The following is a 19,875-nucleotide window of genomic DNA, read 5'->3' as shown; positions in this document are numbered from 1 at the left end:
GGAAAAGGGCCCGAAGCAAAAGTTTGGGCACCCTGCACGGCAGTACTTAGTAACACCCCCTTTGGCAAGATTCACAGCTTGTAAGCACTTTTTGTAGCCAGCTAAGAGTCTTTCAATTCTTGTCTGGGGGATTTTCGCCCATTCTTCCTTGCAAAAGGCTTCTAGTTCTGTGAGATTCTTGGGCTGTCTTGCATGCACTGCTCTTTTGAGGTCTATCCACAGATTCTCGATGATGTTTAGGTTGGGGGACCGTGAGGGCCACGGCAAAACCTTCAGCTTGCGCCTCTTGAGGTAGTCCATTGTGGATTTTGAGGTGTGTTTAGGTTCATTATCCTGTTGTAGAAACCATCCTCTTTTCATCTTCAGCTTTTTTACAGATGGTGTGATGTTTCCTTCCAGAATTTGCTGGTATTTAATTGAATTCATTCTAGTAAATGTTCCCAGTGCCACTGGCTGCAACACAAGCCCAAAGCATGATCGATCCACCCCAGTGCTTAACAGTTGGACAGGGGTTCTTTTCATGAAACTCAGCACCCTTTTTTCTCCATACCTTTGCTCATTGTGGCCAAGAAGTTCTATTTTAACTGCATCAGTCCACAGGACTTGTTTCCAAATTGCATCAGGTTTGTTCCTCTGAACCTTTTGAATAGAACTTTTTGCCGTGCAGGGTGCCCAAACTTTTGCTTCGGGCCCTTTTCCTTTTTTGCTATTTTGAAACTGTAAAAGATGGAAATAAAAGTTTTCTTGCTTAAAATATTAAATAAATGTGTCATCTTTAACTTTATGCCTTTTGGAAATCAGTTCATCTTTTACTCACTTAGCTATTCACAGTAACAGAAATTTTAGAACATAGAACATAGAATATTACAGCACAGTACAGGCCCTTCAGCCCACAATGATGTGCCGACCCTCAAATCCTGCCTCCCATATAAGCCCCCACCTTAAATTCCTCCATATACCTGTCTAGTCGTCTCTTAAACTTCACTAGTGTATCTGCCTCCACCACTGACTCAGGCAGTGCAGTCCACGCACCAACCACTCTCTGAGTAAAAAACCTTCCTCTAATATCCCCCTTGAACTTCCCACCCCTTACCTTAAAGCCATGTCCTCTTGTATTGAGCAGTGGTGCCCTGGGGAAGAGGCGCTGGCTGTCCACTCTATCTATTCCTCTTAATATCTTGTACACCTCTATCATGTCTCCTCTCATCCTCCTTCTCTCCAAAGAGTAAAGCCCTAGCTCCCTGAATCTCTGATCATAATGCATACTCTCTAAACCAGGCAGCATCCTGGTAAATCTCCTCTGTACCCTTTCCAATGCTTCCACATCCTTCCTATAGTGAGGTGACCAGAACTGGACACAGTACTCCAAGTGTGGCCTAACCAGAGTTTTATAGAGCTGCATCATTACATCACGACTCTTAAACCCTATCCCTCGACTTATGAAAGCTAACACCCCATAAGCTTTCTTAACTACCCTATCCACCTGTGAGGCAACTTTCAGGGATCTGTGGACATGTACCCCGAGATCCCTCTGCTCCTCCACACTACCAAGTATCCTGCCATTTACTTTGTACTCTGCCTTGGAGTTTGTCCTTCCAAGGTGTACCACTCACACTTCTCCGGGTTGAACTCCATCTGCCACTTCTCAGCCCACTCCTGCATCCTATCAATGTCTCTCTGCAATCTTTGACAATCCTCTACACTATCCACAACACCACCAACCTTTGTGTCGTCTGCAAACTTGCCCCCATATCCAATTTTGACAAACTTTTGCATGCCACTGTACATACTTTGATAATAAATGTACTTTGAACTTTGAACAGATTGCACACACAGATAACAATACACCCACAGGAGTGTTTCTTTCTTCCCCAGCTGTTTCACACAAGGAGTGAGATCAGAAGGAACTACTTACCAGAGGGAGAGAGGGAATCAATGTAGGGAATGGTCACAAACTCCTCCTCTGGATCAAATCCAGTAGGATCTTGGAAACTCGGAACAACTGGAGGAATAAATGAAAAAGAATTTAACTAAGCATGCAGGTGGGAAAGAGTGTGTGTGTGGCACTGCACGTGTCACTGAACCTGGGCTCTCCATTGTGTGTTGATGGTGAAGTGATCTGGCTTACTATCACACATCTCTCAACACCAGGACAGCAGCAAACTCTTGGCAGATGATGGCCACTGTTGTCACAGCTATAACATGGGGGCCGCAGTGACCGTATGTGCACGACAAGATCCCACAAGCAGCACCGCCACTAACCTGATAATCAGCGGCAGAGATTTGCGGGGCTCCTGGGAAGACCTGTTGCCGTGTAAATGTCCAACACCATGCATGCAGTTTCTGTTTAATGTCTCCCCAACCGCAGCCCCTCTGCTCCTCAGCCTTGGAATGGCACTGGAGTTAACCACCCCCATCATAGACCAAAACTCAAAACTCATCAACCACACACCAGAGGGGGAAGTGATATTGTCAGGGAGGTTACCATAGGGATGTGAACAGCAGAGGCAAGAGAGTATGTCATCTTCAGGACACGTATGTACCCCTTGCACACAGAGCTCACAGGAGCATGAACAGTGCAGGCAGTGCTCCTGATGTGGGATACCTGCCCTTTCAAGATTGCAGACACGATGGAGGTGAGCCTGTGGCAGAGGTCAGGGCACGGGATACAGCTCACCTTGCGGCAGGTAGCAGGGCTGGGTGTTGCACACTTCCATCTCGCGTGGGTACCTCCTGGGGTCACACTTGCTCGGGTCCTGGTAGTTCCGTTCCTGGTCGTAGCAGATAACCTGTCGCTTCCTGTGGCCCGACGCACAGCTCTTGGAGCACTGCGGGACAGTGACAGGCATGGGTCACACCAAGGGGACCTCGGACGGCTGTCCATCACACCAAGCGGACAGTGCCCGGTCCAGACTGAGACACACAGCTACAGCCAGCATCTCCTACACCTGGGGTGACCACCCTCCCAGAACAACCCTTACCACAACACCACGTCCTCCTACCTCAAACATCCTCTTATTCCACAACTCAACACCCCTCCAAAAACAAAAACACCTGACCTGCAGCAACAATTCCCCTCCCAAAGCACCTGTCCTCCTGTATTGTCCCAGAACACTGTTAGATCCAACTGTTTAATTTTCATTTTCTTTGGAGTTTAACAATTAACTATCTGCATACATTCTAAGCAGATCTTTTACGAACGTGACAGTTTATTTTCACGACTGGAAATACAAAGCATCACTCTGGAGAGCTCTGGAAGTCTCTTTACTCCGCGTTACTTGAGTAAGTGCTCTCTCATTGGTTAATCTGCTACTGCAGTATTTGAATAATAGCTTTCCAATAATTCTTATCTATAAATTTGAATGGAATTTACTTTATGTCAGTGGTATAAAAACAGCTGTTCTGTGCTAGGTGCCATCTTAATCTCAGCTTTTCCTTCACTTGGTAGACCTCTGTCACTCTCTGTTCCAACTTCCCTTTGTTCTGCCAACTCTTAATAAAACGATTGTGATGCCTCTTTCCTGACTTCAGAATGAACCTTGGATTAAAAGCATCGGAATCCAGCAACACCCTCTTCTCACAACACCAGATTGGTGGGGAGGGATGATCCAAGGGGACGGGCACAGCAGGAGTTACAGTATTATCCATCTTTCCTTCCCAAGATCAGCACCACCATCCCAAAGCAGAGGACTCACCAGGCCCCAGGCACCAACGTGCCAGGAGAAGACACGGCAGTGATTCCGAATGCAGGTCTGGACGGCAGCGGGCTTGGGCTGTGAGGAACAGGCCGAGTCTGGCAGCTGGTCCCCCTGCGGGGACATACAGGAGACTGGCCGTGCCTGGAACCCTTCTCCACAGGACACTGAACACTGGGGTTGGAGGAAGATTCAACAATCAGAGAGGACAGCGCTCCTCAGCCCCTCCTGAGACACCCGATCTTTCCTCCCATCCACTACCCATACACACATTTCCCAGCCCCAACACCTGACAGTTCCCCAGGGCCTGACCAAGTGCACCCCCTGGACTTCAGAGAAGTCACAGAGGCCTTTACAGAGAGATTTGCTTCATTGCTGGCCACTGGTGAAGTTCCAGAAGGGTGGAGGGTGGAGGGTTGCATTGATCATGAAGGGAAGCAAGGATAAGCCAGTGAGCATGCCTTCAGTTATAGGGAAATTATCAGAGGGATAAGATCTACTATTACTCAGGCAGGCAAGGCCTGATCAGGAATAGTCAGCATAGTTTTGGAAGCTCATACCTGATGAATCGTTTGGAGTTCTTCAAAGAGGTAACTTAAGGGACAGATGAGGGTAGGGCAGTGGGTGTTGTATACATGGACTTTATTTCAGCCTTTGACAAGGTCCTCCATGGCAGGCTGATCTGGAAGGTTACGTTGCACTGGATACAGGAGTTGCTCGCAAGGTGGATTCAGAATTGGTTCAATGATAGGAAACAGAGGGAGATGCAGGTCACTTTTCCAACTGGAGCCTGTGACTAGCAGGATGGCTCAGGGGTCAGTGTTGGGCCCTCCATTATTCATTATTTATGCCAATGATTTGGGTATGAATCTACATGGCACAATTAATAAGTTTGCCGATGAAAGCAGGTTACAAGGAAATCTTGATCAGTTAGGAAGGCGGGCTGAGGAATGGCAAATGGATTTCAACTCTGAGAATTCTAAGCTGATGCATTTTGGCATTCAAACCGGAGTAAGAACTATACAGTAAATGCAGGGCAGTGATGAGTGTTGTGAACAGGGTATGACCTGTACAGTAAATGCAGGGCAGTGACGAGTGTTGTGAACAGAGGGAACTGGGAAGCACAAAGTGCACAGTTCACTGCAAGTAAACAAGATGCCGAAGAAGGCCAGTACATTATGTTTAAGATTACGGACACTATGTTACAGTTACACAAGTCAATGATGAGGATGTGCTTGGAAAGATTGTCTAGATGGTGCATGGAAAACAGATTTATGCAGATGCTATCTGGACTAGAGAATCCGTGTCATAGGGAAAGGATGAGCAGTGCAAGATACACTCACAGAGGGGTGACCTCAGATGTTTATTAAACCATCAGGGTATCTTTGTTACACAGAGGTTAGTGAGTATCTGGAATGGGCTGTCAGAGGAAATGGGGGCACTTACATCTGGACAGTGAAGATGCACACGGTAGGGTGCTGTTCATTGACTATAGCTCTGCATTCCACACTATCATCCCCTCGAAGCTAAGCAATAAGTTTCAAGACCTTGGCCTCAATACCTCCCCGTGCAACTGGATCCTCTATTTCCCAACATGCAGACCCCGGTCAGTTTGGATTGGCAACAACATCTCCTCTGCGATCTCCACCAGCACGGGTGCACCACAAGGCTGTGTGCTTAGCCCTCTGCTCTACTCACTTCACACTTATGACTGTGTGGCTAAGTGCCATGTTCAAGTTTGCTGACTACACTAATGTTGCTGGCCAAATCAAAGGTGGTGACAAATTATCATACAGGAGGGAGGTTGGAAATCTGGTTGAGTGGTGCCACAACACAACCTCATACAATATCAGCAAGACCAAGGAGCTGATTACTGACCCTGGGAGGAGGAAACTGGAGGTCCACGAGCCAGTCCTTATTACAGCACTGGAAACAGAGAAGGTCAGTAACTTTATTCTTTGATGTTATCATTTCAGGGGATCTGTCCTGGACCAGCACGTAAGTGCCATCAGAAAGAGGACACAGCAGCACCTTTACTTTCTTAGAGGTTTGAGGAGATTCCGCATGGCATCTAAAACTCTGAGAAACTTCCACAGATGCCTGACTGGTCTGGAAACACTGATGCCCAGGAACGGAACAGCCTATAGAAGGTAGTGGGTACAGCTCAGTCCACCAGAGGAAAGACCCTCCCTGCCTCTGAGCACATTTGCAGGGAGCACTGTCAAAGAAAGCAACCATCACCAAGGACCGCACCATCTGCACCGTGCTCTTTTCTTTCCTCTGCCATCAGAAAGCAGGTACAGGAGTCTTAGGTCCCACATCATCAGGTTCAGGAACAGTTGTTACCCTTCAACTATCAGGCTCCTGAACCAGCGTGGATAACTTCACTCACCTCAACACTGAACTGATTCCACAACCTTTTTTCATTTGAGACTGAAAATTTGACTGAGAGGTGCCTTAACAATAAGCTCTTACTCAATGTCAGCAAAACCAAGGAGCTGATTATTGACTACAAGTGGAAACCAGAGGTCTGTGCGTCAGAACTCGTCAGAGAATCAGAGGTGGGGAGGGTCAGCGACCTGAAATTCCTCAGCGCTATCATTTCAGAGGGTCTGTCCTGGATCCAGCACTTAAATACAATTACAAAGAAAGCAGGGCAGCAAACTTCCTTAGGAATTTGTGAAGACATCTAAAACTTTGACAGACTGGAGGTTATGTAGACTGGCTGTATCAGAGCCTTGTATGGAAACACTAATGCCCTTGAATGGAAAATCCTACAAAAAGTGGTGAGTACGGCCTAGTACATCACAGGTAAAGTTTTCCCCTGCACTGAGCACTGTACATGAAGCAGACATCCCACCTCTCCCGGAAGTTCTGGGAGTCTCCCACATATTGGTGGCAGCTCCCTGACACCCGCAAATTATATACAATATCCCAGAAATAGATTTTTTTGAGAGGCAGAGTGAGAGCGAGAGCAGGAGAGAGAGCGAGCATCCTGATTGGTCTCTCTTTGTGCTAAGTAGACCTATCAGTTTTCTCTGTGGGCGGGCTTTACAGTCGACCTCTGTCTCTCCATCAGTTCAGTTTCGTGCCCTGCACTGTTTGCAACAGTGACTTTTCTATTGCCCAGATGACTGTAAAAGACATGTTGAGGCGAGTTTAACAGGTGGCATTCGTTTATTAGCATAGCTAACGTTACTTAAACTAGCTAGCTAGCTGCTAAGGAGCCACTCTATTGATGTCCTACGTGATGAGGCCAAGTTCCCTGTAGACATGCTTAAAGTTATAATAGAATAAAAAAACGACTCCATGATAGGGATAGTGGAGTGAAGGGATATGGGGAGAAGGCAGGAACGGGATACTGATTGTGGATGATCAGCCATGATCACATTGAATGGCTGTGCTGGCTCAAAGGGCCGAATGGCCTACTCCTGCACCTATTGTCTATTGATAATATAAGTACAGAAATAGCAAAAAACTATGCCCGCTCATCAACCAAGGCAGCAGCAATTGTGACCATGGCACTGGAACTGAATGTTCAGAGGATCTGTACAAGTTCATCCGGACAGGAAAAAGGCCAGACAGTATTTTGGTTGATGAAAGCAATGCTATCATGTGTGAGAAGGAATGTGCCATTTTAGCCAGGTACTAGATTGAAACACAGGATAAGGTAACAGTTGGATTTGTACACATGCTAGTGTGCAATGATGCCAAAGTTGAAAACATATTCAACTGCATTGCATCATCCATGCATGACAAAGGCCTCGAATGGTCTAATTGTGTAGGATTTAGCAGTGACAGCTGCAATGTGATGATTGACAAAAGCAACTCTGTCTTATCAAGAGTGAAAGCACAGGCCCCTCATATTTACAGCGTTGGCTGTCCAAGTCACCTGGTCAACATCTGTGCCAAAACTGCTGCTAAGGAGCTCTCAATGTCACCTGAAGAACTGCTCGTTGAGATCTACTACTACTTTGAGAAAAGTTCCAAACGAAGAGAAGACCTAAAACAGTTTCAAGAGTTCTGCAACGTTGCTCAGCAGAGAGTACAAAAGCATTGTCCCACACGCTGGCTTTCTTTAGGAAAACATTTGGACCATCTGCTCCACCGATGCCCAGCCTTTATTTCATATTTTGAGTCAAAGAGTGAGAATCAGAAGTCATCTCATATTGAGAAGAGGCTGAAAGACCCCCAAATGAAAATATACACATGCTTTCTCCATAATGTCACACAATGTTTTGACAAATTCAATTTGTTTTTCAAAACAAGGCACCTGTCCTCTTCAAGTTGGATCAGGGTGTAGAAGAGCTCCTGCATGACATAGCAAGCAGATTTACTGAGCCAAAGGTATACAGAGAACAGAACATTCAGGAGATACCCTGAAATTCACCGCCCAGATGAAGAACTTTTTATTGGGTACCTGGCAAGGAGGCAGTTGCTAAGCGAGGAAGCACAAGAGATCCCCCCCTTACAAGACACAGCAGTTCTTCAAAGGTGCCAGAGCATTGTATGTCAGGTGCTTTCAAAAAATCTTGGAGAAGTTCCCAATGGGAGACCAAATCTTGAAAAATCTGTCAGTGGGCAATACAGAGAGCCAAGATGAGGTGAATCCAGACCAGACTTTGACTTTGGCAGAGAGATTTCCAAATGTGATCACGGCAGATGCAAGAGAACAGCTCCACTGGGAAGTCCTGGATTATGTCTCAACTAACCTTGAAGGGCTGGTGCCAAACTACAAAAGTTTGCCAGTTGATGAGTTCTGGGGGAAGCTGTCTACAGTAAAACCTGTGTGCACAGGGCAGTTGAGATTCAAAGAGCTCTGCCAGTTGATGAAGCTGCTTTTGGTGCTGCCAAATTCTAATTGTGATGTAGAAGGGGCATTCAGCATGGTGCGTCACATTAAGACAGAATTCAGAAGTCAGCTGTCTCATAAAACACTTGCGAATCTGATGTCTTGCAAAATTAACAAATTCATTGACACAGGCTGCTATAAGGTTGAGACTTCCGGCAAAATGCTCAAATCTGCCAAGCAAGCCACATCACAGTACAAGGAAAGTTTGCAAAAGAAATAGAAAAGCTATTTACATTAGCACTTGCTATTAGCATTGAGACTGCCAACAAAATACTCAACAAGGAATATATATATATATCTATGAGTGTGTGTAAGTAGTTTCAATATGTGATCAAATAAATTGTTGTGTTCTTTCATAATCAAATGTCCTGTATACATGCACCCTTGGAGGTCGACCCAGGGGTTGCAAGGGGCGGAGGTGCTACTTCCCTGAAATGGTGGTGATACCTCCCTGAAATGAGTTTTTGCAGGGTGGGATGTCTGATGAAGTGTTGTCGCAGGAAAGAAGCATCCATCATCAGAGACCACCACGATCCATGACATGCTCTTTTCTCGCTTCTGTCATAAGGAAGGAGGTACAGGAGCCTCAAGACACATACCACCAGGTCCAGGAATAGTTAATACCCCTCAACCATCAGAAATAAGGTACAGAAGTAAATACCCCTCACTCATCAAGGGAATAACTTCACTTGTCCCATCACTGAAACATTCCCACAAACTATGGACTCACTTTCAAAGACTCTTCATCTCACGTTCTCGATAATTATTGCTTATTTATTTATTTATTTATTTATTCTTTCTTTCTTTTGTATTTGCACAGTATGTTATCTTTTGCACACTGGTTGAACGCCTAGATTGGTGTGGTTGTTCATGGATTCTATTACAGTTACCCTATTATGGACTTACCCAGTATGCCCACCTGAAAGCCAACCTCAGGGTTGTATATGGTGGCATATGTACTGCGATCATAAATTAACTTTGAACTTTGAACCTTGACTCACTTTCAAGGACTCTCCAACTCATGTTCTCAGTATTGATTTTTCATTATTTATTATTTGTTTTGTATTTGCAGTTTGCCTTCTCTTGTATATCGGTTGTTTGTCAATCTCTCTTTGTGTGGAGTTTTTCATTGATTCTATCGTATCTCGGGAGGAGAAGCTGGCGGCGCAATGGCAGTGCGTGCGGTCTCTCCGGTGATGAATATCTGTAATCTGTCAAGTAGGGAACCGTGCACAATCCTGATTTGATGGAGACGGATGTGGGAGTAAGGAGGAACACCTGGAAAACTCCTGAAATGCCCGCTTCGCTGCCGCTGCTACTGTGTGGTAACCAGAATCTCTGCAGCAGAAGGCCCCGAAATCCTTGGCTTTGCTTGTTTCAGCGGCCGGGGCGAGGTCGAAGGCGCTTGGCAGAAGATGGCGCTCGGGAGGCTGTATCGGAGAGGCTGGTTGGAGGCTCGAAGTTTTCGGACGGATGGACTCAGTGTTGGCTATAGTCGGCTGCTTCCAAGGCATCGGCAAGTTGACGGTGCCTGGAGGTTTATGGCAGGGAGTTTCTCCCTTTAGCCGCCTGCTATCGGGGACTCGGGAGTCAATCGACTCGGGGGCTTTTGAGACTTTTTTTACTGTGCCCATAGTTTGTTCTTCATCAAATTACAGTATTACTTTGCACTGCTGTAACTATATGTTATAATTATGTGGTTCTGTCAGTGTTAGTCTTTGGTTTGTCCTGTTTTCTGTGAGATCACTCCAGAGAAACATTGTGTCATTTCTTAATACATGTATGCATTTCTAAATGACAATAAAAGAGGACTGAGTGTTCTCATAATCTAATTTCTTTGATCTACTGTGAATGCCCGCAAGGAAGCGAAAGCCAGGGAGGCATACCTTGACATAACATACAGGACTTGGATAATAATTTGGTGGATGAGGGTACCATTGCAAACTTTTAAGAGGCGTTTGGATAGGTACATTGAGAGGACAGCCTGGAGTATAATGGGCCAAACAAGGGCAACTGGGCCTAGCAGGGAGGATGCTGTGGTCAGCATGGACTGGTTGGGCCCTACGGCCTGTTCCCGTGTTGTATGACTCTATGATCCCTCTCCAACACAGACCCACACTCCATCCTCCCCTCCATAACTCTGCTTCCACTCCTGACCAAGACCTCCCACAGGCAGACCCAGACAGCCCCTGCTCCACACTCACCGATTCCCAGGCCCCGATGTACCAGGAGAACGTGTCCCTGCAGCTCTGCAGCACACAGGTCTGGGTGTTGGTGGGCTTCGACTGGGAGGAACATGCAAAGTCCAGGAGTTGGCTGCCTGATGGTGTCACACACGAGACGATCCTAGAGTGAAACCCCTCCCCACAGGTTACCGAGCACTGTAACACAAGAGACGGTGTTGTCAGCTTCAGTGGCACTCTACAACTGGGACCTATGCAGCACATCTCCTGACCTGCAATGGCAGGGTGCCACTGAACAGACGTTGAAACCAACTGGAGAAACTTCGTGAAGCACTGGAAGAGACATGGAGCGCGGGAAGGGAAGGGAAGGGAGGTTGAATTGCCTGGGCTGGAGATGGCAGGGTTCAGATCGGGGGCCTGTACCCGATGTTGATGGGCTGGGCCATTGATGGACAGGACCCAATGAGGGACAGGGCCTGGGTGGGTCGGACCGGTTGATGGGAGGAACACCTTGTGCGCTCTGCTCCACAAACCTGTGACCAGTGGCCGGTGCTCCAGCTTGCACACTGTCGCAGGTTGCACACCTGCTGCGTGGGTGGCTTTTCCCTGATGGCGGCACAGTCAGAGTCGTCCCACACCAACTCTCTTCCACCGCTGTCCGAAAGGGAGCAGTGCACGGATCGAGTCTGCGTCCCCCCGCCACACGTCGCTGAGCACCTGCTCCAGCCGCCTGTCTTCCAGCTGCTCAATCCAACAAGAGAAAACATACACCACGCTGGCATGGGTGGTCGGGTGAGGGTGAGGGTGAGGCGCAACAGTGAAATAACTCCCCCTCCCACTGCTCTAACATCGTTCCCTCACCCCTCACTGGCTCTTAAACTGTTACCATATTGTTACTGCCTCCTCCACACTGGCTGAACGAAGCCCATGGTTGGGAACTTAACATCAAAAGATACACTTTCTATTGAAAGGACAGGCAGGAGGGCATAGGGTCTGTGGTGACGTGGCTCTGTTGGTAAGAGATGGAACTACATCTTTAGAAAGAGGTGACGTAGGGTCTGAGAATGTTGAATCTTTGTGCATGAAGTTAAGAAACTGTAAGGGTAAAAAAACCATTATGGGAATCATATATAGGCCTCCAAATAGTAGCCAAGATGTGGGGTTAAGATCACAAAAGAGAGCTGGAAAGGGCATGTAATAAGGGTAATGTCCCAATTGTAATGGGGGACTTCAATATGCAGGGGGATTGAGAAAATCAGGTTGGTGTCAGATCACACATCAAAGTTGCTGGTGAACGCAGCAGGCCAGGCAGCATCTCTAGGAAGAGGTACAGTCGACGTTTCAGGCCGAGACCCTTCGTCAGGGACTAACTGAAGGAAGAGTTAGTAAGAGATTTGAAAGTGGGAGGGGGAGGGGGAGATCCAAAATGATAGGAGAAGACAGGAGGGGGAGGGATGGAGCCAAGAGCTGGACAGTTGATTGGCAAAAGGGATATGAGAGGATCATGGGACAGGAGGCTCAGGGAGAAGGAAAAGGGGGAGGGGGAAAAAACCCAGAGGATGGGCAAGGGGTATAGTCAGAGGGAGAAAAAGGAGAGACAGAGAAAGAATGTGGGTATATAAATAAATAACAGATGGGGTACGAGGGGGAGGTGGGGCATTAGCGGAAGTTAGAGAAGTCGATGTTCATGCCATCAGGTTGGAGGCTACCCAGACGGAATATAAGGTGTTGTTCCTCCAACCTGAGTGTGGCTTCACCTTAACAGTAGAGGAGGCCGTGGATAGACATATCAGAATGGGAATGGGATATGGAATTAAAATGTGTGGCCACTGGGAGATCCTGCTTTCTCTGGCTGACAGCGTGTAGGTGTTCAGCGAAACGATCTCCCAGTCTGTGTCGGGTCTCGCCAATATATAGAAGACCACATCGGGAGCACCGGACGCAGTATATCACCCCAGCCGACTCACAGGTGAAGTGTCGCCTTACCTGGAAGGACTGTCTGGGGCCCTGAACGGTGGTAAGGGAGGAAATGTAAGGGCATGTGTAGCACTTGTTCCGCTTACAAGGATAAGTGCCAGGAGAAAGATCAGTGGGGAGGGATGGGGGGGATGGATGGACAAGGGAGTCGCATAGGGAGCGATCCCTGCGGAAAGCGGGGGGGGGGAGGGAAAGATGTGCTTAGTGGTGGGATCCCGTTGGAGGTGACGGAGAATAATATGTTGGACCCAGAGGCTGGTGGGGTGGTAGGTGAGGACCAGGGGAACCCTATTCCTAGTGGGGTGGTGGGAGGATGGAGTGAGAGCAGATGTGCGTGGAATGGGGGAGATGCGTTTGAGAGCAGAGTTGATGGTGGAGGAAGGGAAGCCCCTTTCTTTAAAAAAGGAGGATATCTCCTTCGTCCTGGAATGAAAAGCCTCATCCTGAGAGCAGATGCGGTGGAGACAGAGGAATTGCAAGAAGGGGATGGCATTTTTGCAAGAGAAGAGGAATAGTCCAGATAGTTGTGAGAGTCAGTAGGCTTATAGTAGACATCAGTAGATAAGCTGTTTCCAGAGATAGAGACAGAAAGATCTAGAAAGGGGAGGGAGGTGTCGGAAATGGACCAAGTAAACTTGAGGGCAGGGTGAAAGTTGGAGGCAAAGTTAATGAAGTCAATGAGCTCAGCATGCGTGCAGGAAGCAGCGCCAATGCAGTCGTCGATGCAGCGAAGGAAAAGTGGGGGACAGATACCAGAATAGGTTTAGAACATAAATTGTTCCACAAGGCCAACAAAAAGGCAGGCATAGCTAGGACCCATACGGGTGCCCATAGCTACACCTTTAGTTTGGAGGAAGTGGGAGGAGCCAAAGGAGAATTTATTAAGAGTAAGGACTAATTCCGCTAGACGGAGCAGAGCGGTGGTAGAGGGAACTGGTTAGGTCTGGAATCCAAAAAGAAGCGGAGAGCTTTGAGACTTTCCTGATGGGGGATGGAAGTACATAGTGACTGGTATCCATGGTGAAAATAAAGCGGTGGGGGCCAGGGAACTTAAATTCATCGAAAAGTTTAAGAGAATGAGAAGTGTCACGGACATAGGTAGGAAGGGATTGAACAAGGGGGGATAAAACCGTGTCGAGGTATGCAGAAACGAGTTCGGTGGGGCAGGAGCAAGCTGAGACAATAGGTTGGCCAGGACAGGCAGGTTTGTGGATCTTGGGTAGGAGGTAGAAACGGGAAGTGTGAGGTGTGGGAACTATAAGGTTGGTAGCAGTGGATGGGAGATCCCCTGAGCAGATAAAATCGGTGATGGTGTGGGAGACAATGGCCTGGTGCTCCTTAGTGGGGTCACGATCGAGGGGTAAATAAGAGGAGGTATCCTCCCCCTCCCACTTTCAAATCTCTTACTAGCTCTTCCTTCAGTTTGTCCTGACGAAGGGTCTCGGCCCAAAACGTAGACAGTACCTCTTCCTAGAGACGCTGCCTGGCCTGCTGCGTTCACCAGCAACTTTGATGTGTGTTGCTGGAATTTCCAGCATCTGCAGAATTCCTCGTGTTGGTGTCAGATTACAAGAGCGAATTTGTTGAATGCCTACAAGGTGGCTTTTTAAAACAGTTTGTACTTGAGCCTTCTTGGGGAAAGGCTGTCTTAGAATGGGTGTTGTGTACTAACCCAGGTCTTATTAGGGAGTTTAATGTAAAGATACCCTTAGGAGGTAATGATCATAATATGATTGAATTCATACTGCAGTCTGAGAGGGAGAAGCACAAGTCACATGTATCAGTATCACAATGGGATAAAGGGAATTACAGAGGCATGAGAGAGTAGATTGCCCAGGTGGATTGGAGGGGATGAAGGTAGAGCAGAGGTGGCTGAAGTTTCTGGAAATAGTTCACAAGGCACAGGATAGATATGTCCCACAGGAGAAGTTGTTCTCAAATGGCAGGGGTAGGCAACCATGGCTGACGGGGGAAGTTAACAACTGCATAAAAGCCAAGGAAAGGGCATATAAGGTAGCAGAAGTGAGTGGGAAGTTGGATGACTGGGAAGCTTTTAAAATCTACAAAAGGGAACTAAAAATCTATAAGTGAAAAGGTGAAATATGAGGGCAAACTAGAGTCCTACTAAATCCTGCTGCAATATAAAGCAGGATGCCAAAAGACCTGAGAGACCCAGAGTCCTGAGAGAGGTTGCTGAAGAGATAACGGATGCATTGGTCATGATTTTTAGAGAATCACTTGATTCTGACGTGGTTCCGGAGGACTGGAAGATTGCAAATGTCACTCCACTCTTTAAAAGGGAGGAAGGCAAAAGAAAGGAAATTATAGGACAGTTAGCCTAACCTCAGTGGTTGGGAAAGTATTCGAGTTTATTATTCAGGATAAGGTTTCAAGGTACTTGGAGACTAATTATAAAATATCAGTCAGCCTGGTTTCTGTAAAGGGAAATCTTCTCTGACAAATCTGTGACAGTTCTTCTAGGAAATAAGCAGCAGGGTGGATAAAGGAGAGGCGGTGGATGTCACTTACTTGGGAATTTCAGAAGGCATTTGACAAGATGCCTCACATGAGACTGCTTAACAAGATAAAATCTTATGGCATTGCAGGAAAGATACTGGCATGAATGGAGGAATGGCTGACAGGCAGGAGGCATTGAATGGGAATAAAAAGAGCCTTTTTTGATTGGCTGCTGGTGACTATTGGTGTTTCTCAGGGGTCAGTATTGGGACCGTTGTTTTTCTCATTGTTTGTCAATGATTTAGATAATGGAGTTGATGGCTTTGTGGCAAAGTTTGCAACTGATACGATGATAGGTGGAGGGGTAGGCAATGCTGAGGAAGCAATGTAATTGCAACAGGACTTAGTCAAATTGGAAGAATGGCAAAAAAGTGGCAGATGGAATACAGCATTGGGAAATATACGACAATGCATTTTGGTAAAAGGAACAATAGTGCAGACTATTATCTAAATGGGGAGGAGGTTCAGAGGGTCCTAGGAGTCCTCATGCAAGAGTCCCAGAAGGTTAATATACAGAAGGCAAATGCAATGTTGGCATTTACTTCAAGGGGAATAGAATATAAAAGTAAAGAGATAATACTGAGGCTTTATAAGACATTGGTCAGGCCGCACTTGGAGTATTGTCAACAGTTTTGGGCCCCATTTCTCAGAAAGGATGTGTTGTTCTTGGAGAGAGTCCAGAGAAGGTTCACAAGGATGATTCCAGGAATGAAGGGGTTAACATATGAGGAGCATTTGGCAGCCTTGGGCCTGTACTCACTGGAATTTAGAAGAATGCAAGGGAATCTCATTGACACCTGCCAAATGTTGAAGGATTAGAGAGGATGGATGTGGAGAGGATATTTCCTATGGTGGGGGTATCCAGAACTAGAGGGCATAGCTTCAAAATTGAGGGGCAACCTTTTAGAACAGAGGCAAGGAGGAATTTTTTTTAGCCAGAGAGTAGTGAATCTGTGGAATACTCTGCCACAGACTGCGGTGGAGACCAAGTCCATGGGTATATTTAAGACAGAAGTTGTTAGTTTCCTGATCGGTCAGGGCATCAAAGGATATGGCGAGAAGGCAGGTGTATGGGGTTGACTGGGATCCGGGATCAGCCATGATGGAGTGGTGGAGCAGACTCAATGGGCTGAATGGCCTAATTCTACTCCTATGTCTTATGGTCTTACCTTTAACACCATTTCCACACTTCCCATAGCGAGCCATAAGACCATAAGACATAGGAGCAGAATTAGGCCATCTGGCCCATCGAGTCTGCTCCACCATTCAATCATGGCTGATCCTTTTTTTCCACCTTCTCAACCCCATTTCCCAGCCTTCTCCCTATAACCTTTGATGCTGTGTCCAATCAACAACCTATCAATCTCTGCCTTAAATACACCCAACGACCTGGCCTCCTCAGCTGCATGTGGCAACAAATTCCACAATTCACCATCCTCTGGCTAAAGAAATTTCTCCATATCTCTGTTTTGAATAGACGCCCCTCTACCCTGAGGCTGTGCCCTCTTGTCCTAGACTCCCTCACCATGGGAAATATCCTTTCCACATCTACTCTGTCTAGGCCTTTCAACATTCAAAAGGTTTCAATGAGATCCCCCCTCGTCGTTCTGAATTCCAGCAAGTACAGACCCAGAGCCATCAAACGTTCCTCGTATGAAAACCTTTTCATTCTCAGAATCACCCTTGTGAACCTCCTCCGGACCCTCTCCAATGCCAGCACATCTTTTCTAAGATGAGAGGCCCAAAACTGTTTATAATAGTCAAGGTGAGGCCTCATCAGTGCCTTATAAAGCCTCAGCATCACATCCTTGCTCGTGTATTCTGGACCTCTTGAAATGAATGCTAACATGGCATTTGCCTTCCTCACCACCGACTCAACCTGCAAGTTAACCTTCAGGGTGTTCTGCACAAGGACTCCCAAGTCCCTCTGCAGCTCAGATTTTTGGATTTTCTCCCCATTTAGAAAATAGTCTGCACATTTATTTCTACTCCCAAAGTGCATAACAAAGCACTTTCCAACATTATATTTCATTTGCCACTTTCTTGCCCATTCTCCTAATCTGTTTAAGTCCTTCTGCATCCTTCCTGTTTCTTCAACACTGCCTGCCCCTCCACCAATCTTCATATCATCTGCAAACTTGGCAACAAAGCCATCTATTCCATCATCTAAATCATTTATATACAGCACAAAAAGAAGCGGTCCCAACACCGACCCCTGCAGAACACCACTAGTCACTGGCAGCCAACCAGAAAAGGATCCTTTTATTCCCACTCGCTGCCTTCTTCCAATCAGCCAATGTTCTTACTGTATTAGTAACTTTCCTGTAATATCATAGGCTCTTAACTTGGTAAGCAACCTCATTTGTGGCACCTTGACAAAGGCCTTCTAAAAGTCCAAATATACAACATCCACTGCATCCCCTTTATCTATCCTACTTGTAATCTCCTCAAAGAATTCCAACAAGTTCGTCAGGCAGGGTTTTCCCTTAAGAAAACCATGCTGGCTTTGTCCTATCCTGTTGTGGATAGAAGTGATCAATGAAGGGTTGGTCCTGTTTGACAATGAACACAATGGATAGAAGGGATCAGGTGGTAGTTGTAGACTTGGATTTCCAGAAGGTGACAATAAGGTGCTGAATGAAAGACTCGTCTGTAAGATAAGGATACATGCATTGAGGGTTATGCATTAGCATGGAGAGAGGATTGGCAGAGACTTGGGATAAATGGGTAGCTGTTGGCACTGTGCTTACTGTAAAACTGTTAAAGTACCAGCAATCACCAGTGAAGGTTCAATTACCACCACTGCCTGTCAGGAGTCTGATTGTTCTCCCCAGGTGCTCCAGCTTCTCCGCACATTCCAAGGACAGACACACAAGTTAGGGTTAGTAAGTTACGCGCAGGCTACGTTGGCTTCAAAAGTGCGGCGGCACTCGCTGGCTTCTAGCGCAGTTTTCGCTGATTTGATTCGACCAAAACAACGCATTTCACTGTTTTGGTGTACATGTGACAAATAAAGGTAATCTCCTTTCTCTAGTTCGCAGTCAGTGTTTGGCACACAACTGTTCACGTTATTTACAAATGGGTACATTAACCAGGTGTAGCCTGTCAGTTTACTGATGACAATAAACTGAGTGGGAAAAAAAACATCAAATTATGTAAAGTTTGCTGAGGGTCTGCAGAGAGCTAAAGATAGGCTAAGTGAGAGGACATTCACATTGCAAAGGTGAAGTGTGCTGTTGTTCAAAGTAGCTTGAGAGTGTTTGTGCATGAATTGCAAAGGCTGGTTTGCTCGTAAAACAGGTTATCAAGAAAGTAAATGAAATGTTAACCATATAACAATTACAGCACAGAAACAGGCTATCTCGGCCCTTCTAGTCCTTGCCGAACTCTTACTCTCACAATGCTGGCCTTCATTGCTAGAGGGATTGCATTTAAAAGCAGCTGTACAGGGTACTGGTGAGGCCACATCTGGAGTACAGTGTGCAGTTCTGGTCTCCTTACTTGAGGAAGGATATACTGGCTTTGGAGGTGTGCAAAGGAGGTGCACCAGGCTGATTCTGGAGCTGAGGGGTTAGACTATGGGGAGAGACTGGGTCACCCGGAACTGTACTCGCTGAAACTCAGAAGAATGAGGGGGGAGCTGATAGAAACATATAAAATTATGAAATAGAGGCAGGAAAGTTGTTTCCACTGGTAAATCATACTTGAACTAGGGAACATAGTCTCAAGATTTGGGGTTATAGATTTAAGACGGGGATGAAGAGAAACCATTTCTCCCAGAGAGAGGTGAATCTGCTGAATACTATACCCAGGAAAAGTGTAGAGGCCAACTCATTAAATACATTTAACAAACAGTTAGATATATTTTTGCATAGCAGGGGAATTAAACATTATGGAGAAAGAGCGGGTAAATGGAGCTGAGTCCACAGCCAGAACACGTTGAATGGAGAAAGAAGCTCCACGGGCCAGACGACCAACTCCTGCTCCATTCTCTTATGTTCTGTACCATATCCCCAGCATACGGTCCCCTTGACTCGTACACTGTCCCCACACCCCTCACACAGCCCCTGCTGCACAGCTCTGCTAAGAACAAGCACTCTTGCAACCCCCACCAATAAGCAAAGGCACCAAGGAAGTGAACACAGAACGATCAATGGATTTAGCAAAGGACCAGACACTCTCAAACAGGGCGTACCAGATGAAACCTTGCACCGGGGTCCATAGGGAAGTCAAAGAGAGCCTTCCATTTTTGGGGGCCAGATCTCAGAGGCAAAAGTCCAGCATGTCCAACAACAGATTTGGGTAAATGTGTGTGGCTGGGAGATCACAGTCTCCAAGGACTAGCTGATGGGAATAGTATGGAGGCAGTCAAAAGCTGCAAAGGATGGGCAGAGTGAGGTGAGGTGGGGGAAGGAGTGAGCTGAGATGGGAGAGGGACAAGGTTTGTGTGGAGGGGGTGAGGTGAGATGGGAGAGGGGGTGAGGTGAGACGGGGGTGAGACGAGGGACAAGTGACCTGCCCGTACAAGTTCAGAGTGCACAGGCAGTCAAACGCACACACTGACAAGTGTGTGGAGAGAATGAGGTGAGATGGGGCTGGGACAAGGTTTGTGTGGAGGGAGTGAGGTGAGATGGGGGTGGGACAAGGGACA

The 19,875-nt window shown here is 46.8% G+C and overlaps 1 protein-coding gene across 1 annotated transcript in view; it reads right to left on the bottom strand.

Annotated features, from left to right (window-relative positions):
- LOC140192543 (papilin-like) overlaps positions 1-19,875 on the bottom strand; it is a 51,048-nt gene that overhangs the window by 29,627 nt on the left and 1,546 nt on the right. Inside the window, exons 2-6 of the mRNA XM_072250106.1 lie at positions 11,264-11,471; positions 10,752-10,928; positions 3,696-3,869; positions 2,678-2,828; positions 1,916-2,002 (exon numbers count right to left, since the gene is read on the bottom strand). Of these exons, the coding sequence (XP_072106207.1) occupies positions 1,916-2,002; positions 2,678-2,828; positions 3,696-3,869; positions 10,752-10,928; positions 11,264-11,471 (797 nt within the window). The remainder of the gene's footprint in view (positions 1-1,915; positions 2,003-2,677; positions 2,829-3,695; positions 3,870-10,751; positions 10,929-11,263; positions 11,472-19,875) is intronic.

Source organism: Mobula birostris, unplaced genomic scaffold, assembly GCF_030028105.1.
Source record: "Mobula birostris isolate sMobBir1 unplaced genomic scaffold, sMobBir1.hap1 scaffold_1629, whole genome shotgun sequence".
Classification (NCBI taxonomy): Eukaryota; Metazoa; Chordata; class Chondrichthyes; order Myliobatiformes; family Myliobatidae; genus Mobula; species Mobula birostris.
This window is presented reverse-complemented; position numbering and strand designations above follow the sequence as displayed.